This window comes from Solea solea, chromosome 15 (genome assembly GCF_958295425.1).
Source record: "Solea solea chromosome 15, fSolSol10.1, whole genome shotgun sequence".
NCBI classification, from domain to species: Eukaryota; Metazoa; Chordata; class Actinopteri; order Pleuronectiformes; family Soleidae; genus Solea; species Solea solea.
In genome coordinates, this window is record NC_081148.1 from 21,041,851 (window position 1) to 21,068,900 (window position 27,050).

The following is a 27,050-nucleotide window of genomic DNA, read 5'->3' on the forward strand; positions in this document are numbered from 1 at the left end:
TTTCACAACCATGGCTTTTTACTAATAAATCCCATGATAAATGACATCATTATTATTTTACAGGCTTTATCTGCGTATAATTTACAACATAATAACCCTAATTTTATGATTTATTGCTGTGGCCCAAAGGGAGAATCTGAAAGAAGAAGATTGTTAGCCCTTTAACACAGAGCGTATCGCAGAAGACACGTTTGCACACAAAAGTGCATTTAGCATGACCGCAATTACACGACAGTTTGTGCTATTGGACAAAATCCAACCATTTCTGAAAGCTGAGAAGTTGCACGTCAAAGCCAACGTATGGTTATTACGGTCATTTAATTTGCGCTGTTGCAGGAAGCTGGCAAATCAACGCCAGAGAGGAGTGAGTTAGAAAAAAACACCTGGACATAGTTTCCATTTGTTGGCCTTTTTTTGGACATTGAGACAATGCAGCAAATTGTAAATTGTCAAAAAAATGGGCAAAGGCACTTACTCACAGGACATTTTCTGGCCCTTTTAAGGTTAAAATAAGCACACAAAAAAGTGAGTTGAATACTACACAACTATAGATGTGCCTATTCAAGGAAACTTCCTTCTGTTTTCTCTCATATATCTGTATATATATATATATATATATATATATGTATATACATATATACATCTATATATATATATATATATATATATATCTGTATAGCATTACTACTCGGAAGTTACAGTAATATAATGTCATCATTCAGAGAAACACTGCTAACTCACACTAATATATGGCAAAGCGGTTACGTTAAATGCAGTAACCGACTGTGACACTTACTGTAAATATACACACTGTAATTTGTTGTTGTTAAAGTACTGCATCTAGTAGCCAGTAATTTACTGCGGATGTGAGGTTACTGTGAAAGGTTTGTTTTCTCATTTGCATACTTGATTTAGCAGATCCTTAACGGGCAAGATTGTAAAAAGCAGGACTCTTGAATCAATGGCAGTAGAAAGGAAGAGACGTCACATGTAATTGAATAGCTGCGAAGACCTCAAGTCAATACTTGATGCTCTTGTGCAGCGGGAGATGTCAGGCTTTAGCATGTTCACATGAAATGTAAGGAGAGACATGGTTTCCTCCACTGTGCCCACAAATAAGACTCGCAATGAAGGACAAAATCTCCACTCTCCTCAACATTTGGCCTCTTTTATGACCAATCTACAAGCCCTGGTGTCTTGCTTTGGACAAAAATGACAAAAGTTGTGACTTCAAAAAAGAATCACAGCCAAAGCAACACTTTCAGCAAATCTGGTGCCACACTGGCAGTAATAATGCTCATCACGCTGTGAGAGCTATAAAAGACCGTCGATCTATGATATCATGCTAAGCGTGGCCTCTTCCCAGTGTGCAGTGTGAAACAGTCAGAGATGGAATGGTTGCATTAAATGGTGAGGAGGTGAGGAGCATAAAACAAAGAGATTCACTCAACACTCTCAAAGTCATCTACAAGCGAGACGAGAAACCGGTCACTTTGTCACCGTCTCTGAGACGTGAGGTAAAACATCACGCTGCCAAACAGGCGATGAACGTGTGCTCACACAGCTGTTGTCGCTCTGGCGTGATACATCGCAGATTACCTTTACAGCCTCGGGTTCACTGTGGAATACTTCATTTTGGTGAATTAGGCAGAGGCCTTTATGTGCCAGAAATGAACGCATACTGCAAAAAATGAATCAGAGCAAACCCTAGAGACAACTGCAGCGCTGCCAGAGAGCAGCAGCCTCTCCTGAGAGCAGCAAAAGCTATTTTTAAAAATGGCTTATTTATAGATTGGTGTTAAAATTAAAACTGTACTGTGTCACTCTTAAATATAAACAAATATCTGTTGCATTCTTGTGAAATGAGTTCACAAGAACAAAACACCACTCTCTGTTTAGATCTTGTATCAAAAATTGCCACACTGCACACAGGAAGTGATCTGTTTTACGTCAACACAGAGGGAGGCAACAGCAACATTGCGCTAGCAAAGTGAGAGACGGCTGCAAACTGAAAACAAGCCCCAGAAAAGTTTCAAAAGTGATTTCTATTCCTCAAATAACACGATCATTTGCCCCGCCCACACCTGGACTGCTGGTGTATACACACAAACGCTCCCTCAGTCAGGTCTGATATAGTTTTGCTTGAGCCTAATGTTCTCAAAGACCAAACAGAAGCAAACTATTAACATCAACAACAACAATCGCCAAACTTTATGCACTGCAGCTTTAAGTAAATTAATCAGAGGATTTTATGTGCCAGAAATTAACACACACAACACGCGTGAGCCCATCACAGAGCAGAATCCTATCCTGATACTAATATAAGCAATATCTAAACTAGTTTATTTGATGTTCAAATTAACCATTTTTATTTAGGGAGAAGAAGAAAATATTAAAGTTTACACTCAAGCCTCAAATTAATCAAACATTACCTTTCATCCAGATTACTATTATAATTATTGCATTACTCAATTTGATGTCCACTGCCTTGCTGGATTAAAGAGCCTCAGGAGTGGACCATTTCACGCCCCTCCCTCGCGTTAATTTCTCTAATATAGCGACAGATTTACCATTGCAACAGTGAAATGCATCACTAGCACTGTAATGAGCAACGCTTAAAAAAAAAATTAAAAAAAGACTTTGGTCTTCCTTTCAATCCCATTAATGTCAGTCAGTTTAAAATCTGTCCTGCAGCGTTAGTGATAGAAGCTGATGGTTTGAAAGTCTGCACGCATGTCAGGGTGTTTCATCGTGTGTGTATGTGTGTATGTGTGCATCATCAAGCGTGCTCTGAATCTAACATTGCATGTCATGTATGTTGTGAAGGAAAAATTGCATGTTCTCTCCCTCTGTCCCTCTGACTGTGTCTCTCCATGCTCATCAAACTGATGTGGCATCACAACCCTAAATCAACCATGGCACAAGAACACTGTCTTGCCATTAGTATTAGCAATTTCCATTGCACAGCTCATTGTCAAGTAAATTGATGCAAGAGTGCGACACATACACACACACACACAGGCATACACACACGTGCAGGCTAAAAATAGCAGCTGCCTTACCTTTCTGTACACTATCATGTTGGGGGACTCATCCGCTACCCCGTTGGTCCCCTGCCCACCACTGTTGGTCTGTGCCATGATCCGGTAAGTAAATCTGCCACAGGAAATGTCAGGCTCTCCTGCTGTGGACACAGAGGATATTTTTGGTCCATCAGACAAACATTACCTTGCCAAGAAGAGAACAATTTACATAACTTGTTGTGACCCGAATCATCTTTCGACGTGTTGACAGATTGTGTGCAGATCACCTGTTTGACTGCATGTGTGTGTGTGTGTGTTTGCTTTTGTTGTTAATTTTTGGGTCAAAAAGGGTATGAGTGATGTGTTCTTTACCTCTCAACACATTTGACACTTGTCACAAAATGAATGCGAGTTATTCACAAGGTCTTGACAAGGACATTTTTTTTTAAAGAAAGCAAGCTTTGCATTGGTTACTGGAGCAAAAGTTTAACCAATGATGGTTGGATGATAGAACTGCCACCACTCTTTTCTTTAATCGATTCACTGTGTGAAAAAAAAATCAATGTTCAGAACAGTGACACCTTTTCTGATACCAGTGTATTCAGCTGCAAACCTCGCCTCCCACATTGCAGCTGTACTACACACACTTCAAAACGCATTCTTCTAGCATTGCAACAGCAAGAAGGACAGGAACCTGGACCCTGAATGCAGCAGCGACAGCAACAACTGCAACAGCAACAGCAACAGCAGCAGCACAACACATCGTTTCCCTGGAGGAGGTCCTTCAGTGCAGCTTAGATACATCTATTCTGAGCCAAAAACATGCAGGATCACTGCGAGGATGCAGCAGCGGATGCCGCACATGCACGTTTATAGAGCTCCATCATGATTTCTGCGACACCCACACACACGCACACACGACATCCTTCCAGGAGGCTGAGTCTGCAACACTAAAACAGCCTATAAACAGCGAAGTCATGTAACCTGCTCTTAACATTAGGGCCGTTCGCTGTGCACTATTACTGTGGTGTGTGTGTGTTTTTCTTATCTCACCACAAGCCGCTGTCCGTTTCAGCACCTTGGACAGCGACTGCAAAACGCCCCGTTATCGTCCCCCGCTCCGCCGCTTTTCTTAAATAACGAATAGCGCGTAAACACACACACGTTCACACACATTCACGCACACACACGCACAGACAAACACAGCGACCACGGTCACCGGAGGAGAAGATGAGATGAGAGAAGAGAAGAGGAGGGGGCTCACCTGACAAGAAAGAAAAAAAACCGCTGAGCCCGATGTAGGACTCCTCAATCCGTGCAAAGGTGGAAGCCTGGCACTTGGCGTTTTTTTCAGTATGTCAACTGGCAGACATAGGAATGCGAGGATTATTCATTGGCAGCGTGGAGAGGCAGACATTCGGTGGATACTTGGTGTGGTGAAGGCTACAGCTCCCTCTCTCTCTCTCTCTCCCTCTGTGTGTGTGTCTATCTCTCCTTGTCTCCATACACACACACACACACACACACGGTGCTCTGAAGCACGGGCTCGCCACCTCGTAGCGCCGTGAACGCGCATCGATCCAGTACCAATTGCGTGTGAGGAATAAATTACAACCAAATACAACATAATATACAGCTTTTCCTCGAATTCTACTGCTATGCGATATAGTCATGTGATGGACCGTGATACAAAACACTTTCAGTGTATTACATTTCCCAAATACTGCAATGTAATATACTACATATTCTGCAGTATACTCATTACATATTAACCAAATGTCCATAAATAAGCCCTTATTTCATTTCACATGTTCTGGGCCAGTATATGGTGTTTTGTGCACTAATAAAATGTTGAACACCCTATATTCTATTTGTGTGTTTGTGCATAGTGTGTACATGTTTTTTTCACTTTTAGTTATTCTGTGTGTATGTCTCATATACACTATTTGTTAAGTATTGAAGTCAGGTGTTTCAATCAGGCTTTGGGCTAGGCAGTGTTGTAATTTAACCAAGTACAAAATTCTCGTATCTGTACTTTACTTTATTTGTATTTCTAGCAATGTTTACCTTTACTCCGCTACATTTCCTCTAACTATCTCCGTTACTTGTTACTCGTTTAGACTACACCCATTCCACATATGGTTATGTGTCTTGCTCAAGGACACATGTACATTAGCAGAGCCAGGAATTGAACCCATAACCTTCCATATCAACTCACCCTGCAACTGAGCTACCATGGCTCAATCCTTACTCCACCCTGAATATTTTTCTTCTAAAACTTAAGTACATTTTATACCAGAAAATTACTTTTGATATTAAAGTACAGTAAATGTCATACACTTAAAGACTTAAAAGTGACTTCTACTTCTACCAAAGTCATTTTCTGGTAAGATACTTGTAGTGTTACTCAAGTATCCCTTTAAGATACGTAATACAAGACTTATCCCCAATGAAGGACAATCTTAACACATAAACATACCAAGACATTATGGACAATGCTATGCTTCCAACTTTGTGGCAACAGTGTAAAGAATTCCCATAGAAACACTCCCAACATTGAGAGTGGAAGCTGTTGTAGCTGCACAATGGGAACCAACTCCATATTAAAGTACTGTATTTGAATCCATCATTACAGTCCCTGTTGGTGTAATGATCAGGTGTCCGAATATGACCTTCAAACTCACAACCTCTAAGTTTAATATCATATTTCTAGGGAGCTGAAAATTACTCTTTCACTTGTATGAGATATATCAAACCAAAGTAGCATAATGTTCCATAAAACTGTGCCAGACACAAATATAGGAAAAACATGTTATAAATCATCCGGGAGTTTCTGTGCTACAGTGGCAGTTAAATGAATAAACAGAAAATCATTTAATTTGCTGCATTCTGTGGTTTTGAGATATGTTGCAGTCCAGGCATGATACATGACAGATGTGCCCTTTTTGCTCTATGGACTTGTATGTGCCTGTATGTTTATTTTTTTCTTATTTCATTTAATTTAATTTTATTTTATTTAACCTTTATTTAACCAGATTAAAAAAAATTGAAATCGAGAGCTCTTTTCCAAGGGCGACCTGGCCAATACTTCAGCAGCACACGTCATAGTAAATAGTACAGATTTAGGAGGCAGGTTACAAACAATCATTTTTGATCATCAGAATCACATATGTATGTACATACATTTTGTCCTTCTTCCTTTGCCTTATTCCTCTTGTTTCCTTCTCATATGACACTCATCTGTTCATGTGCCAATTTTCTATGCTGTAAATGCTGCAAATGAGTCACTCATCAGAGTTACTTAATGCCTCATTCACAACATGGAACTAGGATACTTTCATGCAGACTGTTGATCCATCTTTGGTTTATTGGCTAAGTTCATTTTCTGTACTCAACTGAGTATAAATTGAGCCTTTTTGGACTATTTGTTTTTATAGACAGTCTGCACCGACCGTGATTTAGCAGAAACACGAGGCTGTGCTGCAATAAACAAACACAGCCTTTGATATCAGCAACTATAAAAGACCTCGAGAGAAACTGGTCAAAGGGGGTATGAGTGCACTAGTCTTCAGATGCCTGGTGTTGTGTAGAAGGCAGAGGCGACTGTATGTGGTTGACCTTTGCAATCATGAATCTGATTAAGAATCTGAGCTAATCACTTTGACCTATGCATATCCTGTAATCCTGCCAACTACTGGTGGATGTAACAGCAGTACAAGACTTAAGGCGGAAAATGAAACTAGAATTATTGTGGTTTAAGTGTTTCAGATATTTTTTTACAACAATCCTGTCAGACACGTTTTAATAAAGTCATGTATGAATACATATAAAAAAAAGTGAATTTGAGGCAGCAGGCAGCTAAAAGTGCATCAAGTCAATACTAATCCCTGTTAGATTTAGCAACTGTGACTTTAATTATGAACCAGTTTGTTATTCATCCTATGTGTGCCTTAAATGTAGCCACTTTAAAAGACACACACTAATAAATAACCCTACCCTATACTATCAATATCATCATGTCATTAGTAAAGCTTTAATTATAGATGAATCTGTCCCGTTTAAATACCATATGTTCCTTAGGTCACACAACCTTCAAAACCAACCCAGTCACCAGGATCAAAGTTTCTTTTTACGAGTCTACTGTATCAATCATTGTTGAACACTGTAGCTGTAAAGACAGTTTTATTTATGCAGCTCTTTTCATACACAAAGGTACATTCAAAATTCTGTACAGAAACGTTTAAACAGCACAACATTGAAATTGCTCAATGAAAAAAACAGATTAATATAAACAGATTAAAGAAGTTGTAACAAAAGAAAAAAACATAACATTCTCTTTAAAAGAAAAAAAATTATATAAAACAAATGTAAAATATGTATGGGATATTCCCGGAATGTCCCCCCCCCCCCCAGGTTCTCCTGTGGTTGATATGGAAAGTTTTCCTAACGTTCTCCTAACCTGTTTGGTTAAACATTTGGTTCCCAGAACGTTCCCCTAACATTACTTTGACCACAACCTTTCAATCAAAAAAATATAGAGTAAAATAAAAATAAAATCAAGCTTTTATATACAGGGCTTAACATATTAGACCACCACCCAATGTAATGTTTATGCCACAGCTGCCCTAAATTAACAACAATGGTCATACCCCAGAATTTTACAATTGTTTAGATAAAAGCAGATTTGAGTCCAGATTTAAAGATAAAGTCTATTTTTACTATTTTGCAAATTAAATTGGCTAATTCTACTGTTAGTATGCTAATATCTCAACAACGTTGTTTTTCCAAGATGAGCGGTGCCCATTATGTACCGAGTTCAACTGTCCCTTTAAGAAGCTCGGCGCAGAACTCAAAGTCCCACAATGCACCGCGCCATTCTTCATCGTCAAACAAGAATGCGGTAACAAAAGAAACTGTTTGTCAAAACAAATAACAGCGAGTTGGCGTAAATTGAGCGTAGTAGTAGCTGTCAGCTGTCAAGTCAACACCTCAGCTTCTCGTCCCACATCTAAACGACCTGCCATGGCTCTGAAGAGAATACAGAAGGTAGGACTGTTCGCGTTTTATTCATTTATTTGATGCACTGAAAACGCTGGGTCGATACACGGAAACGTCGTTAGCCACCTCGTAGCATCTGCTAGCTAAGTTGTCGTGGACAATTGCCGTACCGACGTTTAGTAAATGGTTTAAAAACGTGGTTATTATTTCACTACATATATATCACTGGTCTGTTAATCGTGTCAATGACGATGACAATAAACCAAAGTCGGTCAACCAAGAAGGTAAACCTGAATTGGCTAACTTCTTTAGCTGCCAGATGAAGAAGGGCCTAGCTAGCGAGCATTGCGGAAGCGTTTAAGATGAGTTGTATGTTTTTCACGGATTTTTCAATATCATTTTTAACCTTCCTTGTTTTCATCGTTTGCCAATGTTTTCCACTTAAATTAACCAACTGTGAATTTAGTCGTTGTCCTTTTTAACAGAACACATCAAAACTGGGGCGGAAGCGGTGCAATCACTCAAGTTGTATTTTTTTCTGTTTAGGAGCTGAAGGATTTGCAGAAAGATCCTCCATCTTCGTGCTCAGCCGGACCTGTAGGAGAAGACAGTAAGTCCGACAGTAACTATAAGTCCAACGTTGCCATTCGCCTTATCTTTGCTTATTGTAATAATTCTGGCTAATGTGTCCATTGTCATGATACCAGGTGTGGGGCAACACGAGGATTTCCTGTCATGATTTCCCGATTAACATAGCTGTGACTCATGAAAATGTGGAAATATAGTTTCGTTTTCGTATTTGTTAAAATAAATGGGCAAGGCCTTCTGTCTGGGATCTATTTTCATTCGTGTTCTATTTGTAAGCTTTACAGAAAATGTATACACATTTTTCTGCACATTTTCTGAAAGCTTCCGCATAGAAACAGGCGTGACTAGCATTACAGCAGCTTGTCATTTAGGGTACATGGTTTAAATCATGGTAATGGATGCTACACACTAGGCAGGTCTCATCACTTCCTGTTTTTAAAACCTGTCCTGTCTGAAAAACCTTTTTATTTTTTTCATTGGCATTTGACGCTGTGCTGTACAGCACTTTGGTCAACTATGTGGTTTTTAAATGCACATTATATTTTTTAGTAAAATTAAACACAATTAATGTAAATCATGAGAATGTGGAATTACTGGAAATATGCAGGCTCTTTGAAATAAATCACTATGACTATGTGTCATTAAGCATTTTCAAGTCATCTTGGTCAATTAATAACAATTATTCCCCATTTAAGATTGTGCTTTTTGTTGTGATGTGTGTTATTGTGCTGTCCATTGTCCATCCCTACTTGAATAATGCTTTCACAGACTCTTTACTGTTATTCTTATTTGTCTCTTTTAGTGTTCCACTGGCAAGCAACCATCTTAGGACCGGTGAGATTTTCTGGATTTGTTTTTTTGTTTGTTTGTTTTTGGCGAAACTGCTTCTGGATCGTTAGACAATAGTGTTTTATGTTGACTTTACAGGGCTTTCTATTCTGTATGGAAAGCACAGACTGGCACACTCTATCCCAGTGTTACTCACTGAAGCCCATAGCATTATGATATTATAGACACTCGGGAAAACATTTCCTGATTTTTCTGTCCAGGTACTGCAGATGTAAATTAGCTCAAAGCCAACTCTGGTGTAGCCAAAAAGCTGTACTCTGTACCTAATTAATGAAACTAATTTTGAAAATAAATGAAAGGGTTGTCCCAGAGCAGACACAGCTCCTCTTTGGTTAAAATTTGTCTTCAGTTTTGGAACCTACAAGTTCCAGCTTGTCCATTTTTGCCACTCGACAACTGCAACAACTGATTGTATGGTGTAGCAGTGAAAACGGTCCCCTCTTGAACAGGGTTTTCCTGTGCCAGTCTTGCAGTTTATGAAAGTGTAAATAAACCTCATTTCTCAGTATGAACCAGTTTTCATTAATATTCATTAATATTTTTTTTTAATGAATTAATTTTGGTTGTTTTTCTTTCAGACTGACAGTCCATATAACGGAGGAGTATTCTTCCTTGCTGTCCATTTCCCCACTGACTATCCTTTTAAACCACCTAAGGTAACACCTTTTAAACACTGATTTGCTCACCACCTTATCATAAATGTTCCTCATTATCTTAGATTTTGTGAAGCACACATTACAACAGATTTAAATAATTGTGCCATGCTGCTTTGTTATTTTCATTAAACATATCCTCTGACAGATGCTCTATTCTTTGCTCTTTATTTGTTTCCGTAGGTTTCTTTTACAACAAAAATCTATCATCCAAACATAAACAGCAATGGTAGCATCTGCCTTGACATCCTGAGGTCACAGTGGTCCCCTGCCCTGACTGTGTCAAAAGGTAACTGTCAACAAAATGCTGCCTCTGATATGTAGAATTGTCCATTATAGAGGCGACATAATGTTTTAAATGTCATTTGAGTTACTGTTACTGTTTAGGAAATGGCAAAAAGGAGTGTGTTAAATGACGGTGAAACACATTTGATGAATCCAAAAATTGAGTTTTGTTTTCCAAATTAATATTTTCAGACACCGAAGAACACTGCTAAATGAGTTTTTAGGGCTGATTATCATAATATGAAACTCTGTACCCTGTCTACTTTTGTCACTTTGAAAACTAAGTTTTATTAATAGATTGAAGAACTAGGTTTTTTTGTATAGGACATCAACGTTGAGCCAATGTGTTGATTTGTGATGTTGAATTTAATTGAAACCTGTCTGCATATTGATTTTCTTCTCTCTTTTTCCTTACAGTTTTATTATCAATTTGCTCTCTGCTATGTGACCCAAATCCAGATGATCCGCTAGTCCCAGACATTGCACATACCTACAAATCTGACAGGCAAAAGTAAGTAAGCGGATGATGTAGGCATGTGGACAACCTCAAATCAGTCATGTTTTCTGTAGAAACCTGTTCTGATGTATTTTTTTCCCCCAAGGTACAACAGACAAGCCAAAGACTGGACTCAGAGGTATGCAATGTGAAGGGTGTAGTTTCAACAACTCCTCCTCCTCCTCGAGCACCTCAGAATATGACAGTACTGTTCCAACAGTTTATTCACACTGGTTTTAGCTAAGTTCAGTCTATTTTCATACGCTTGAAGCACATTCTCCATTCCAATTTTATTTGACTTAACTGTTTTTACTGTTCATTTTTTTTCCCCCCCTTAAATTGGCATTATTGTTTGCATGGGCAGTGGTGAGATGCTTTGATTGTATTTTTCTTTTAAGATATTTACTATATATTGTACAAAACTGTTCTAAATTTATTTTGCATTAAAGCATTAATCAAATTATGATTCAAATTTTTTTCCTTGCAATAAACAAACAGTCTGACATTACTGACTCCCTGTGGCATAAAATGTTTGGTCCATTTATTGCAATTTCTCTTTTCTATCTAGCTAGAGATGTATGTTATTCATGTGACCACTAGGTGGAAGCCTTGACTTCTACTGCACCAACCTCTTACTGAAGACAGTTTTACTTTCCATATTACTCAATTCAGGCCAGTTTGTCATTCATGTGGATTCAGTGTTTTGTTTGGGTAGTGAAATGAGAAGAGTTGTTCTGTCCCTTTTTGAAATGAAACCACACATAATCATTTCCAATGTTTCCAGCCCAGTCACTGTTCTCTGATGAGGTTCGTGTACATTAGCTCGGCTGCTTGCTTCTCCTTTAGAGGCTTTTATGATGTGAAGCATCGTGTTGACCTGGGTAAGAAACTCTACTTAGCATTTTTCTTATTCTAGTAGTAACTTTGACTTTTTAACTGCACTCTACCTGCTTTAAAATGAAACATTTAAGCAGGGTGGAAGGAATGGTGAGAATTTGTACTGCAGTTTAAAAGAAAGTTTACTCAACTCTAAGAAAAAATATTGTACACTGCATAAGGGTACGAATTAACTAATCTTACAACTTTAAACTTTAACTGTGACTCAAATTGCCAGGGCCAAAAGTTCAAACGTAATACTGATGATGGCATTTAAAGCATTTAAATGCCATCAGTTTTCGGTATTACGTTTGATCGTCATCTGCTTTTATCATGATGGATGGCCGTAGCTTTAAAGGTGACAAAAACATTTCCCATCAAATGACCTTAAAAACACTTTTTTATGTTCTTGCAGAAGGAATTAATCATTTTTTAGTAGTTGGTTTTCAGGGCCAGTGGAACTTTATGCCTTTTGCCTGACAAGTCAAGTCAAGTAGTTTTATTTGTCAAATGTACTATATGTACGACATACGGCACAGATGAAATGGCAGTCCTCTCAGACCATGGTGCAAAACAGGCAGTTGCATAAATAAACATAAATAAACAATCAACAGACATTAAATAAACAATCAACAAGACGAGAATCTTCTAAGAGAAGATTAGTGAGGTAGTGCAGTTTAGTGCAAATAAGCAGGGGCGGCACTGGTTCTGGATTTTTAAAAAGCTTTAAAAGTGTTGTCACTGTTTTTCCTCAGGATTATAATCAAGTTATCACTTACATGGTAATTTCTACCTTAAATTCCAGATTTTATACCAGTAGGAAGTGTTTTTAAAATGAACAGGATGTGGGCTGAGAGAGAGAGGGAGCCATGGTGCCACAACTCTGTGGTCAGGACTTTGTAAGCAGGGCCCCGGTTGTACGGCTGGGTCAACTCAAGTCTCATGGCTGGCAAGTGAGATTCACACCTGACCTGAGTTTATTTGAATATGAGGAATAACAGTGATGAGGGCAAAACATTTCCAACCACTGCCCTGGGCAGGCTCTTGTTCCGGATGACAGACGACCAAAAAAAGCACCAACACACAAGTTAATTTGGAACCTTTGAACAGTAAATCTATCTTAATCTTAAAATGTATATATATACATATATCATTGGTAACGGTCATTAATTATGTCTCAGGCAAACCATATGAATAACATCAAGAATATGCTTCTACGGAGTAAATGACTGTGTTCACTGATGACCTATATCATACCTCTTAGATCTGTATTACTTTCTACAAGCATCCTCTTGGAGTCTGCTTTACCCAAAGTAGACTTGCACCACTTTGTTTTGGTTTCCCTTTCCTGTATTGCTTCCTTTCACTACTCTCAGGATGTGTAGTGTTTCCTCTGCAAACCAATAAACTGGTTGCATGGAGTGTTTGTATAGACTGCCAGCCGTGTATGCTTAATCAAAATCCTGTGTGTTCACACTTTGTGCCATAATGTTGATTTGGAATGCAATTTTCAGCTCATAATGACAACAATGAGTGGCATTGCAACAGTCCGAGTACCATAGGTTGCTCTCAGACTTACATCAAAGTTCACACAATCCCCTGAAAATGGCTAGAGGAGCTGTATGTCTGAATGTGAATGTCGACTAAAAGGATTTTCTGAGACTTCTTCTGTCACCATTGTTGTTACATTTCTGGGTTTTAGTCATTGCCATGCAGAAAATGAAAAAAGCTTCCTGGATAAGACGTCTTCAACTTAACTCAAGTCCAGTCACCTACAGCTAACCACAGAAAGGTCTATGGCTGGACTGGAGTTCAAACCAGCACCCTTCTTGGTGTGAGACAACAGTGTGAACCACTACTCATCTGTGAGTATGAATTTCCACTATCGAATACTGTTCCATGTGCTTGCAGAGGAAAAATAACCCCATGCATGTTTGGTTTTACACCTGCAGATGATGCTGCTGGAGTGTCTCCTTTACCAACTGATTGAGGAGCTTCATCTGGATGATGGAGGTTCAAAGTTTATTTCAGAGGTGAAAAGAAACAAAGTTTGATCTTCTTCTTCTTTGGCCTGAGTTTCAAAAGAAATGTTGAAATATGTTGACATGTTTTCATGGTGATGCGATGAAGATATGCCAGTGAAACAAATATTTGACTTTTTTTGAGCCGACTCTGGACGCAATCGGGTAGTGTGCTGATTATCGACTCAACTGCAGAAGACAACAGGGAGTAGTGGGAATATCAAAACAACGATGCCAACATCGACTCCTCCATGACTTCACCCATACCTGTCTTTTCTTTTTTGATTTCTCAGAGCAGATAGTTGCGCAAAACCTTATGTCGTCCATGTTTGTTTACACTTTGTCACTCTCGAAGACTCTCTCACGTGAGAGTGTGATGCGTTCAGTTGGTTTGACAAATCATGTTGTCTGTGGTCCCTCGTCAGGCGCAGTCGTTAAATGTGTGATCCCCAGTCTTTCGGTCATCATAAGAAGATCTCTTGATCTGTTGAGGTTTCAAGCGAGCTGAGCCAATACTATGCGTGACGCCAACAGACTGCCGGCCACGGATTGGTCAGAGAGTGCCGTCATTGGAAGAGTCATGAGCGCGACAATGCCGGACTGTAGATCAGTTAAAAAGACTTAAAAATGCTGAAGACCTGCGTTAATCGCCAACATCAAGCAAAGGAAATGTCTAAAATTTCAACATTTAACAGAGAAGTCTTGTGTATTAGGGGACAGCGCTGCTGAAAGCCGGCAATCGGGAGCCGAATCACAACACATTCAGCCGTATTTGAATGAATCTGTGATCTGAATGATTCTGTGAACAAATCTATTTAATTAACTAAGTAATGATTTGGAACACCGAAAAGTAATGTTTACAAGTCACTAGCCGTGCCGTGCCGTGCCATCCCATGCCTTACTGGAACTGTGTAGTTAAAAAACGCCACAAGTCTTTCCAAAATCAGTAACGACTGTTAAAGTTGTGTAGTGTCCCCCCAGCTTAAGTTAAATATAAGGGGGCCCCCAAGACCATTTTGCCCTGTCTCCCAAACTCTCTTGGAACGCCTCTGACTATAAAAGCGTTTGCTGTAATTGGTTATAATCCCTCAACAGTCAATAGCCATAAATGAGACATAAAAGTTGAGTCCAAAGTAAGTTTCTGGAGACTCTCAGAGGAACACAGGAGGAAGTAGATGCTCAGAAGGGGGAGAAGAAGAAAAAAATTATTCTGGGAGGAGTCCCGCTTTTTTTTTTGCAGGATGACACGTGAAACTTTCCTGAGGAGGTGCTTGGTATGTTTGCAGTGTGCTGCGCGGTACTCCGTTAACTCGGGAGAAAACTTAAAGCGAAAAAGAACCGTGTGCTCCTGCCTATTTTTAGAAGTCTGAAGTCTGATGGGGGGAAACGAAGGTGCTTGAAGGAAGAAAAAAGTGCGGAGGAAGAAAGTCTCAACTTAGACGCTGCCATGAGCTCGCGCCACACCGCGAAGTGACGGGAATTAAAAATACACACACGCTCGTTAAGTTTACAGGAGCTCGACGCGTCGCTCCAGCTCGACTCAACTTTTTTTCTTGCATAAAACCCGCAGTGGCCTCTGGAGAAGTTGCTGAGCAGCACCAATGGCTGCCCAGTGCGACCCTTTGAGCGGATACTTGCAGCAGTCGGACCAGGGCTCCAACAGCGAGCGGAGCACCGACTCACCGCTCCCCGGCTCAGAGGAGGACCTGAGCGGACCACATCCGCTGCCAGACCCCGAGTGGACGGAGGAGAGGTTTCGGGTGGACCGTAAGAAGCTGGAAGTCATGTTATTAGGTAACAGAAACAAAGCAACCACGTATAATATGAGTCATCTGTTGGAATATTCTCCTTTTTTAAAACTTGTTTGTCCACTTTTCATCCACTTAATGTCTGTTTGTTTACATTGGAAGTTACATATACACGTATTCTCACCATTCTTTAAAAAAAACAAAAAACAAGTTCAGCTTAGTGAAACGTGCGCGTGCGACATGCGTGATCGAATCAATTAAGGCAATTAAGACAATTTTGGGGCTCAAATTATTGTCATCAACTTTAATAATTATTAAAAAAGCAATGTTTTTAATTATTTTGCGAGTTTACAAGTTGTTTAATCATGCATTTAGATTTAAAAGTTAACTTTGAAGTGTTGAAATACATAGAAAGAGCGAGAGAGAGAGTCACTGATGATGAGAGGTTGTTGCATGCCTCGGCCATCAGGTGTCGCTATGCAGACTCCCATGGTTTTTGGCGTCCGTTTGTTTGTAGACTAAACTGAAATATGACCTGAACGTGCAGTTCACTTATTTGTCACTTTTCAGCAGTTTTGCACACACACACACACACACACTCACACTCATCCGGTGCAGCAACAGTTGACCTGCTGAATAACTACAACAAATACAAAACAAACAGCAAACACATGAAAAGCAACAGAGATTACACTCAACATATACATACACCGTGGTAGCCTAAGCAACCACACTTTGAAGCAAGTTTTCTTCAGAAAAGTGCATAAATTACATTTAATTTTCATTGATGCATTTCCCTCAAAACTGCACACTTAACTCTTTATTTTTAAAGGCACCCATATGTTTGAGGTAACACTAACTCATATTGACTTTTCTTACAACTGTTGGTCACGCTGCATGTTTTCCTTCAGTGATGGAATTGATTTAGTGTCCACTAACGACGTGCAAGTGATGGTGAACAGTTAACCAAGTGATGACAGGCTCATAAAGTGGAGCCCAGGCAGGTTTGTGTTGAAAGGTCACTGGAAACTCTTGAGGTTGTGGTAATTTATCATAAATTTAAAAACCTTAGTAGTGTGAGGTATTGTAGGATTAGGTAATTTGGCTGGATTGTTGTTAATTTCCACAGGAAGACAGTAAATCAGAGGCAGGAAGTAGCCAAACAGGACCGCAGGAGGAGCATTGACAGTCGAACTGTAGCTGCGGATGAGCGTAGCTTTAGATACTGTAACTGTCACTTGATGAAAAGTTGCTCCTCCTTCGGTGAAGTTTATGTTTTTGACTAACGTTCAGGGTTAATCACTGGCGAGCAGCTGGTCTTAATGTAAATTGGGCTTTTATGCTATACACTCACACACACACACACACACACACAGTCATGTAGTTCCCCTTGAGAATGTCCTGGTTGCAGCCTCACTGCTCAGTACATTCCTCAAAGCTCCATGTCATCCCAAACCCTTCCAGGAAAACAACTTTAACCAGAGGCCGGCCCAAAATCCAAGTGTCCCGGACATACCATGCGCCACGTCACACGCAGTGTCTCTAAACGTGTCTGTATGTTATAAACTATTTAGATTACTGGATGTTTGCACTTTGTTAGTTGGGTCTTGTGCGTCTGCCAACATCTTGTTTCTCAATCAGTGCCTCGTGACATCATGGCTGACGCTGCTCTTGTTTACATTGCTGCTGGGAAGAAGAAAAGGGACAACGGCTGTGTTCCATTGTCTCTGAGCTCACTGGTCGTTTTGTAGGTTGCGGCTTAAATACCAGTTTACCTTAACTGTGAAATGGATTTAACCTTTGAGCTCAGGTCGTCTTGCGTAGCTTGGTTATGTCTTGGTAGATGATACACAGTCTGAGCATCTGTTGAGTTTTTGCTATGATGTATTAATAACTACAAGAAGCTTTACTTGTTTGTTTCTACTGACAGATACATAAATCGTCATCTCAGTTTTTGCTCTGTGGCTGCAGGTTTGAATTTGAATCCTAATAAGTAGCTGTTTTTGTCTCATCCACTTGGGTCCGAGCTGTGTAACATCTGGCTGTGTTTTGATTGGAAGCTTTAGATTTTGACGCGGTACATCATGTATTCAGTTTGGACTTCAATGAGATGATTTTAATGTGAACTTCAGTATATTTTTACTCTGTGTTTTATTGCCTGTGACGGCGGCACTGGCTCCGTTTTCTCAGAAAATAAAGTTTGCTCGATCCCTCGGCAAAGAGCCACAGGTCAAGTCCAGTTCCAATCACCTCCCAAACAACGGCTCGTTAGCATCTCAATGCTGGATTCAGAACATATGACGGTCATTTTCGTCATCGATTTAATCTGTCGCTCATTTTCTTCATTAATGGAGCACTTGAATGTCAGAAAATCTTGAAAAATGACGATCAGTGTCTTCTTTTGTCCAGAAACCAAAATTATTCAGTTTGAATGATTTCTTTGTTATATGAAGCAAAGAAACCAGATCATATTTATATTTAAGAAGCTCAAAAATCCGAAAGTTTGTTTTAATTATAAAAAAAAACCCTCAAACTGATTAATCGATTATCAAAATAGTTGATGATTAATTTAGTAGTCAGTTAATAATCGTTGCAGTCCTAACCTAATTATAATTTTCTTGATAAATTGAGTACTTTGGTCCACAAATGTCAAACTTCTTCTGTCCACAAACAAATTAATCTGAAACTGAATTGATGATCAAAATAGTTGTAATCGATAAACGGTTGCAGCCGTTCTGCACTAGTTTAAAGGCTTCAGTCGTCGCCTAGTCCTGCTGTTAAATGTCAAATGTGCTGTGAGATTTGCTTGGTTGTTCACAGCGTGGCTAATCATTTATTCATTCTCTTCCATATGGAGAAAACCGTTCTGCCCTGCAGCTCTGTCTTTTCTCTTTTGAGTGACAGATAAGTACATTGACATATGAAGAAAATCAGTACTGATAAACACTTAAATACTTTGATCGCTCCAAATATATCAAATCTCAGATCAATAATAATATGGAGATGAACTACGACATAAAAGTAAAAATAATATTAGTTTTTTTCCCCCAGTAGATTCTAATCAAGGTCTAAATGAAGATATCTGAAGTGGGAGGATAAAAACAACTCAAGAGAAACAGCAAACCTTAAGTTGAAATGTAAAATTAACTGATACTGTAATACAGCATTCAAAAAAGAATGCAGTTCTGTCCAAATGCTATATAAAAATGTCTTTAAGTCAATGGTGGGAGTGGGACAGGACTATTCTGGGCATTGAATTCTGCATTTCACTGTTAACCACTAACAACCTGCTGCAGCAGGTTTGGCACCAGTTAAATGTCTGGCGACTGCGTTTCGAATAATTTGTAGATGAGTGAGGCCGATATGTGTCAACCCTCATTTACAGGGGAGAACAGTAATCCGGCAGAGAGGTGATAAAAGCATGAAGTGACTGTTTCCATGTCCTTCTGAGATAAAACATCCCCAAATTTGGCTGTGTTTCTGAGCTGATAAAAGCTGACCTTCACAACGCTGCCAACTTGTACAGAAATGTCCAAGAAGAAAAAAAACAAACTTTTTTTTGGGATGGACGATGCAAGTGCCAAATGTTGTTGACAGATTCCTCTGCATCACCTGTTTCTCTCAGAACTTAATCAACAGATATTTGGCCAGGCGTACAGATGGTCACAGTTTTCAGGGTCTCGTCAGGGAAACGCTGACCTCCCGATTTGCCCTCATCATAAAGTTAGTTGTACCCAGAAGGAAGCGCAGGAAGTGGGACCGAGTGGGACGTCAGGTTGGAGAGGTATATAATCAGGGGTTGCATAAATTCAACACAATAAAAATGACCCATTAAAAGATGCGAGTGACTCACTGACATTTCTCCACAGTGAAGCGAAATCCCTGCGTACACATTTACACTACCCATTATTTGAATCAGTCTGATTTTATTTCCCAGTTCTACCACAATTTGCATCGGGAGAAAAAAAGGAAATGATTAACTGCTGAGCAATTATACATTTACTGTCTCGCTCCCTGGCAGGAGCTCTGGTTCCTGGGCTCAGATCAGTAAATGGAGTGTAACGTGACAACAGAATCTCACCCTGACAGCCATCTGGGTTTACTGTTGTACTGCTGGCACACTGGAATAGAACTTCCCTAGTTAATAGCTTGGAGACCTTGACATAGGCATGAAAGCTTGAAAGATAATTTTATGTGTTAAGGGAACATTGTGAGAGAACTTTTGTGCCTTTTTTTTCACGTTCATAATGAAGCTTAGAGACCTCGGACAAATGTGGGAAAGAGGTAACATTTTCTCCAACTCTCATTATCCAAACTTGGTGTCAGCATGTACAAACAGGTTCATTTCCATATTTCTTTTTCTTTAAGCTTACAGTAAAAAGTGTGTACACGACTGATGGTCTTAAAGGTCCAGTGTCCTCTGCTCAGCCGTCCCGTTCTTATCAAGAGCATCGGGGAACTACGGTGGCCTTCACGTACCAGAAAGAAGGATGTTGTTCTTCATTTGGGAAGTAAGTTTCCCCTTTCCCGCCCCTCTTCCAGCTGCTATAGAAAAATGGCAAATTGCAAGATGGCCGCCCCACTAAAGTACATTTGACTTAACTTAACTAATAAAGTATGATGGAAAAAACTATGAGAAATAGTGTTTAATAGAGGTTGAAGGACAAAAATTCTTAATTTTGCTCTCGGAAAGTTGATAAATGCTGCCAAGTCACTCCATCCAAAACTTAATTTGATAGTTTTGTTCATCTTAAGTTTATTTAACATATATGAGTGCACCGCAGACACAACATTAGATTAGAGAGACTGGATAATTAACCCTTTAACACAGAGTGTAACACCAATGACGCGTTTGCACAAGCGCACTTTGCATTACCGTAATTATGCAACGGTTTGTGCTATTGGAAAAAATCAGGCTGAGAAGTTGCACATGAAAGCCAACACTGTGGTTATTACGGTAATTTCACTCACACTTTTGCAGGAAGCTGGCGAATCAGTGTCTTTGTCGCCAGAGAGGAGAGAGTTGGAAAAATGCCTGTACATGGTTTCAATTTTTTGGCCTATTTTTACACATTGAGACATTGATTTATTGGAAATATGTTTTATACTGTTCATAACTCTAATTTAACATGCAACATCTGTTGCTCGTGTACAACTGCAGTGTTTTATCTTCTAAAATAAATTTCCATTTTTTTGTTTTTACTTGTAGTAAATTGTAAATAATTACCAGATATTCCAAGTTATTCTGGGAAATGGGCAAAAATCACTTATTCATAGGGCATTTTTCTGGTTAAAATAAGCTTAGGTGTTAAAGGGTTAAAGGACTTATTTTAAGGCTACAAAAACTAAATTTTACAAAACTTTTAAAAATCGATGTATCTGTACTATGTCCAGTTTCTGCCAGTCTAAACCGTCTAAAATATATAGGTCAGTTTGAAGTAGGGCTGCAATGATTATTCGACTATTATATCAACTCTTTTTTTCTATTTTTCAGCTTCTTAAATGTGAATATTTTCTGTTTTCATTGCTTCATTTGACAAAGAAATTGTTAAAACTGTAAAACCTTGGTTTGTGGACAAAACAAGACACGATAACATCATCATAATTTCGAGGTTTTGGGAAACGCCAATCAACGCTTTTCAACATTTTCTGACATCTTATTGCCCTAAAGAAATGTCCGATTCCTGGGGAAAATAATCGACAGGTTGATGGATTAGTTGCAGCTGTAGGTTGCAGAGCTCTTTCCGTGCTCTGTGCAGTAATGAAGGGTGTTTAGTGGTGTTTGTGAGTGTGCACAGTCTCCTGGCGTGCCCATGTGTGCACAGTTCGTAACAACATGTTTGCAGAGTAACTGCGACAACAGCCTACAATTAAGCTAAGTGAATCATTTTCTTCATTGAACTAATTTGTTTTCCTGCTACTAAACCACAGACTATTATTGGGTGGCTTTGTCTTAGAGTGGGAAAAAAAACTGTGTGACATACCAAGGCATTATTTTACTATGTAGTGATAATGTAATATTACATAGTATTGAACCTAGTTAAGGTGCTAATGCTAGGAGCTATTTGCAATAAGCAGAAAAACATGTCTGGCCCGCTAATAAAAATGTGATTATCACATTTTCGGGGTTTATCTCCTTATTATTGGAATTCTGCTTTCTGTGCCCACATAATGAGGGGAGTATGTGTGAAGGCCTCATCCCCCTCTTCCTCCTGGGTGCTGAGTAAGACTCGCAGACAGGAAGGAGTGAGTGTCTTTTGGGGAATGTGCTGCAGGCTTTCCCGTCTCTCCCTCGTTCTTCCCCCCCTTTTTGATTTTTCCCTCTCGAGTATTCCAACACTGCTCTGTTGTTCCAGCTTCCATCAGATCCACTGCGGAGTTGTTGAACTTTTCACGGATCATTATTTCTACACTACAACACAATCTTGACTCGAACATTCTAACTTAACCAAGTCCAGGCAAATACCTCGACTGGATAGACTGAGAGAACATGAGACGCACTCGTTTTTTTTGTCTCTTTCACAGCGAAAACAATAAAGCGAGACGCGCGGGATTAGTGGATCACACGTCATTAGTGTCGCTAATTGATAATTGCGTTACAGTATTGGAATAATTTTGACTTTCAGATAGAGCGCCGTACGTCATGCGCTGCCTGTTACTCTTGACTCGACTAAGATGAAAGTGAAGTTTGGGAAGCGGAGAAACCTAACACAGACCACCCTTTGGAAAAATGCAGTAAGAAGTGGAAAACAATAGACGGAGCCAGCACTGGAGAGGAAAAATCCCTCTCATGTCTCCATGCAAAAATCTCTCGTTCCCCTCACATGAAGTTATGAGCTCACACTCTTGACTCGATTCTTATGCAAAAATATGTTATAGCGGGAGATCGTGCCAAGGCAAGAACAGTTTTTGTCTCGTTTCTGTCAGAAATAGGTTTTTGTTTGATTTGGCGTCGCTTCAAGATTCTTGAATTGTGAATTTGACAAAGAGCAGAATGGACCTGGTTTTGCTCACAAAAGTATTGAAGCTATAATTATATCTTTATCTCACTGAAATGGTGAAATAAGTGTCGTTTTAAAGAGGTGTATCGTGTTTGGCCTTTTAAAGTTGTCACTTCCAACTTCTCTTCCCATTTGTCCTGAAGAGGTAAATATTTGTGGCCAGAGATAGTGGTAAAATTAAGAAATTGCACATTTTGAGAAACACTGGCATATACTGTTTGCACAAAACGTGTTTTTAATGTTGTGGAGTGATCAGTGATTTTCTTATTCTATCTACATTTTCACTTTCATACAGATTTGGATCCATTTTCTTCGTGAAATACCTTTAAAAACAGACAAACCAAGACATTTATTGCATTAAAACTAAGCTGATATGAAGAACCGGTTCTATAGCGGCACCACTACTGTGGACAAACACTGCTGCTATCAATATTTATGTTCCGTATATTGTAAATCTGCGAGAATCTTCCCTTTTTGAAACGTCCCCTAATGATGATGAAGCGTCTGTTGTCAGTGCATTACTTTACACTCCTCATTTGTTATGGTTTCACATTCATTTGGAATGTCACAGTTTATTGTAAACACAGAACAGAAGAATCTGCTCCAGTGGCGGCTGGTGGTAAAAATGTTGGGGGGGGATTTTAATGAAAAGAGTTGATCGAGTAAAGATCAGACAAGATGCTCTGTGAGAGAGAGAGAGAGGGAGAGAGAGACACACACACAGGGACAGAGAGTGTTGTCTCTAGCTGTGGCAGTATGGTGTTTGACGTTCACAAATGTTTCTAAAGACATGATTGACTCAGTCATCACGTGTCTCACCTGCTGTGGAGAAGCTGTGTGTCCACACAGACAGTCCTGCAGCTGCACACAAGAGTAGAGCTGCAACTAACGATTATTTTCATAATCGATTAATCTGTCGATTACTTTCTCGATTAATCGTTTGGTCCATAAAATATCAGGAAACCTTAAAAAATGTTCATCGGTGTTTGTCAAACCTGAAAATGATGATGTTCTCAAATGTCTTGTATTGTCCACAAACCAAAATGATTAACTTTGAAGATTTCTTTGTTATCCAGAGCAAAGAAATTAAGAAAATATTCACATTTAAGAAGCTTAAACAATCGTAAATCTTGTTTTAATCATGAAAAAAGCTTCAAACCGTCATTAATTATCATAATAGTTGTCGATGAATTTAGTAATCTAGTAATAATCGATTCATTGATTCATCGTTTTAGCTCGACACAAGAGCATGTCCCAGTAGTTACCGCAGTAACATGTTTATATCCGGCTATCTGGGCCGGTCTGCTCGGCTGTGGGTGCTTAATGTTGCGCCCCAGAATTGTCCTCTCTTTTGTAGGAAATGCGTCACTTACACACGGTACTCATGGTCTGTATAATGTATAGCTCATTTATTCAAATGTTCACGTTTTTCTAAAATCATTTTATGTGATTCGCATCTTCTACTTCTACTACGAGACGAGTGGGGGCGATGCCCTAGCACCCTCTATTGAAGGGCTGCCACTGCTCTGCTCTCTGGAAGTGGGGTTCGAAGGAATCTCTTCTTTATCAGCTCTCCAGCATAGCATTACCAGCACAGGTATACTGTAGGTATCAATACAACCATAACGATGCCCATCCCCATTTATTGCTGCATAAGACGGCAGCCCGTGGCCAAGTGGAAAGGGAACTTGACTTGTAACCGGAAGGTCGCTGGTTCAAATCCCCACCTGGCCAAAAAAGGGCTGGGGTACCCCTGAGCAAGGTACCCAACTCCCAATGCTCCCCGGGCGCTACTCATTGCAGCAGCCCACTGCTCCTAATTCTAGGATGGGTCAAATGCAGAGAATATCAGTCAGTCTGAGACTGAGAGTAATTTCCCTAAGGGGATTAATAAAGTATCTAAAAAAAAAAAAAAAAAAAAATAAAAAAACCACCTTTGTATCCTGAACGATCCCAGTTATGTTGCAATTGATCTGTTCCCAGTTAAATTACATCACTGCACTGCAGTCAATTTAATTTATCAATAAAAACATTTTAAGCATATTATCCCTCAGGTTGTCCAAAAACCTAAGAAGCACCTTGAATAGTGATGCATGAGTTTCACTCATCTGCAGTCCTATCATACTGGCTTTGATTAAAACAGTCCATATAATCAAATAAACGTCTATGCCAGTAAGTCTTTTAGGAAATTGGAGAAAACTTTGCTTCCGATGTTGCTGTTTATATTCCATTTCCCTGCACTTTAATCCCTTTCAATACACATCAAAGCAACCACTCTCTCATTAGGTGCTTCAGTTGACTTAACTGCTGGTTTTTACCTCTCACCTAGCTTTTCCCACTTACCTCTCACCAGCTTCCTCCTGTCATTTCTTTACACGTTTGCGTGCCATTTTTACAGAGACATGCTGTCTCCAATTAAACAGTTCTGTACGACTTTGCTTACGCATTGAATTCCTCCGTCCTGCACATGATGAAGCTTTCAGGAGCTCTAATATAGTTCACCTTCAGCCTGCAGAGAAACCTGTAATTCATTACTCGAGAAAATAAAACCAGGAGTCCCATTTCAACCGTCCAAATGAGCTGGAGTGCTCTGACCCATTGCAGCGCTCGTGGAACTGTAAATGGGCTGAAATGAATACCTGTTTTTCTACAACCCTCAAAGCTCTTTTTCCTCAAGCCTTTTCAAAGTGCAGATTTACATTCTGTCTGGTTTGTGGTCGCTATTTCAGAAACGTTGCTGCTGTGGAGGGGGAGGGCGGGGGCAGCCTTGTCCGACACGGCACGCGTGCGCTCTCACGGCGTGGGACATAAATGCGAATGCATGCACGCCACCCAGCCCGTAGCCACTCCCCCCTCCCTCCCAAGAGCTTTCAGGGTTTATCTTTGGATAACCTCAGGTTTTGGTTTGTTCTTTCATATGATCTGCCTTCTCTGCACTCACCTTTTAGAATGAGGGCTGCGCGATACATCGTTAAAAAAATCTCGATTCACAACTACGCGTGATCTCATTTCTAAATGACAACGATTCTTCTGCGTTTTATTTCCTGAGCTGTATCGAAAATAAAAAACGATCCTATTCTCACGCCAAACGCAGCCTTGTCGCTGCCTTCTCTATCAACACATGAAGCGCCTTTACGTCACGTGGTTCAGTGGAGGCAGGAAGCCAGTCTGCAGTTGAGAGTTAACAAGCAGCGGCACAGAACGTAGGAGGAAGGGTTCACAATCGGCTCGCGATCGCTGGCTTTCAGCAGGGCTGTCGCCTTTGTTAAATGTTGGAGATTAACCCACGTTTTCAGGATTATCAAGTCTTTTTAACTGATCTACTCGCTTTGATTCTTGTGACTCTTCCTGTGACGATTTTCCCTGGTTATGGCGTCACGTCAGTCGAGCTAGTGGAAACACACCAAATGTCACTTAAGGCACTTGAATGCTTCTAATCTTTTGTTCATGTGTGCAATAACTTTGTCAATTTGTGAAAAAAATCATGCCACAGAATCGTGATCTCAATTCTAAGCAAGATATCGTAGAATATTCTTCCACCGACATTCCACAACATTGTCGGAGCAGGAAATTCTCCTAAAAGTCAATCCAAGATTATCTGCAAATGATTTCTTAGTGCTGCTCTGTCCTGCAACCCTGTGAATTACATATCTGTGGACATTACTCTGCGTGATCAAGTACAGTAATCGAGGAAAGAATTTTTATCACTGAAATCCAGTGCAAATTCCTCATGTGGGTGCTTTGGCTGAAAAATCCTGATGGATGTGAAATGTCAATGATTTCCCAATATTCCGACGTAACGCTTGGACTGAAACTCCTGACCTGTTAAGCGAGACTGACTCCCTCTGCTCCATGGGGGATCTAACGCATACCAGGCACGAGGAATATGCCGTGTTGTGTAATCACTTGGCAGCATTCACCCAAGATGATAACCCAAACATGTTTATGGACATAGTGGAGAAAAAAAAAAACAGTGAAGCCTCACAGAAGTTCACCACAGCTCTGAGACCATCTCTAACTTTTTCTTTCTTTAGTCTTTCTGCGTGACCCTGGGGTCACTTGGTTCTTGTTTTCTGCCAAAAAGCAGCATCTGGCACTTTATTTGATAGCGAGGTTGCCCAGCAACACTGCTGGAATTGAGAGGAGGCCGTTATAGGTGCAGAAGTGACCTCTTGCTTTGCACAGAAATTCACTCGCATATGTTTGATTTTGTAGGAATTAACTTATTCACCAAAAGTTGAAGAAATGTAGAAATGTCTTTTAAAAAAAAAGGCATGTAGTTGCTTAGAGAAATCAAAATTGTCGTTTGAATGTATTGTAATGCTAATTATAATGTTAGATAGAAGGAAGAAGTTGTCGCATTTTGTATCTGAAAAGTTAAAGGTTAACTTCATTATGTCTATTACTATATTCAACACCGTAACAGACATGGAGGAGAATGATAACATGCAGCCAGACCATTCTCCAGTTTTAACAATGCTCTGAAGAGAGCAGGTGTCATTACAGAATAAT

General features: G+C 39.8%; 3 protein-coding genes across 5 annotated transcripts in view; 2 read left to right on the plus strand and 1 right to left on the minus strand.

Moving 5' to 3' along the window:
* LOC131473718 (regulator of G-protein signaling 7) overlaps nucleotides 1-4,505 on the minus strand; it is a 60,406-nt gene extending 55,901 nt beyond the window's left edge. Inside the window, exons 1-2 of one of the 3 annotated variants that reach the window (XM_058651183.1) lie at nucleotides 4,288-4,505; nucleotides 3,063-3,181 (exon numbers count right to left, since the gene is read on the minus strand). In XM_058651183.1, coding sequence (XP_058507166.1) covers nucleotides 3,063-3,140 — 78 coding nt within the window. In that variant the 5' untranslated portion in view covers nucleotides 3,141-3,181; nucleotides 4,288-4,505. Of the gene's footprint in view, nucleotides 1-3,062; nucleotides 3,185-4,076; nucleotides 4,180-4,287 lie in introns of those variants that run through there. The other 2 variants (XM_058651182.1, XM_058651184.1) reach the window with 2 other exon arrangements.
* A 3,390-nt stretch (nucleotides 4,506-7,895) lies between these two features.
* On the plus strand, nucleotides 7,896-11,400 carry LOC131474533 (ubiquitin-conjugating enzyme E2 D4-like). Its single transcript, XM_058652445.1, has 7 exons — nucleotides 7,896-8,069; nucleotides 8,568-8,631; nucleotides 9,412-9,443; nucleotides 10,037-10,114; nucleotides 10,295-10,400; nucleotides 10,814-10,907; nucleotides 10,999-11,400. The coding sequence occupies exons 1-7, from the start codon at nucleotides 8,046-8,048 to the stop codon at nucleotides 11,042-11,044; spliced, it is 444 nt and encodes a 147-aa protein (XP_058508428.1). The 5' UTR covers nucleotides 7,896-8,045; the 3' UTR covers nucleotides 11,045-11,400.
* Nucleotides 11,401-15,037: 3,637 nt separating this feature from the next.
* Nucleotides 15,038-27,050, plus strand: part of LOC131474304 (protein bicaudal C homolog 1-like) — a 67,484-nt gene continuing 55,471 nt past the window's right edge. Inside the window, exon 1 of the mRNA XM_058652103.1 lies at nucleotides 15,038-15,583. Within this exon, the coding sequence (XP_058508086.1) occupies nucleotides 15,391-15,583 (193 nt within the window). The 5' untranslated portion in view covers nucleotides 15,038-15,390. The remainder of the gene's footprint in view (nucleotides 15,584-27,050) is intronic.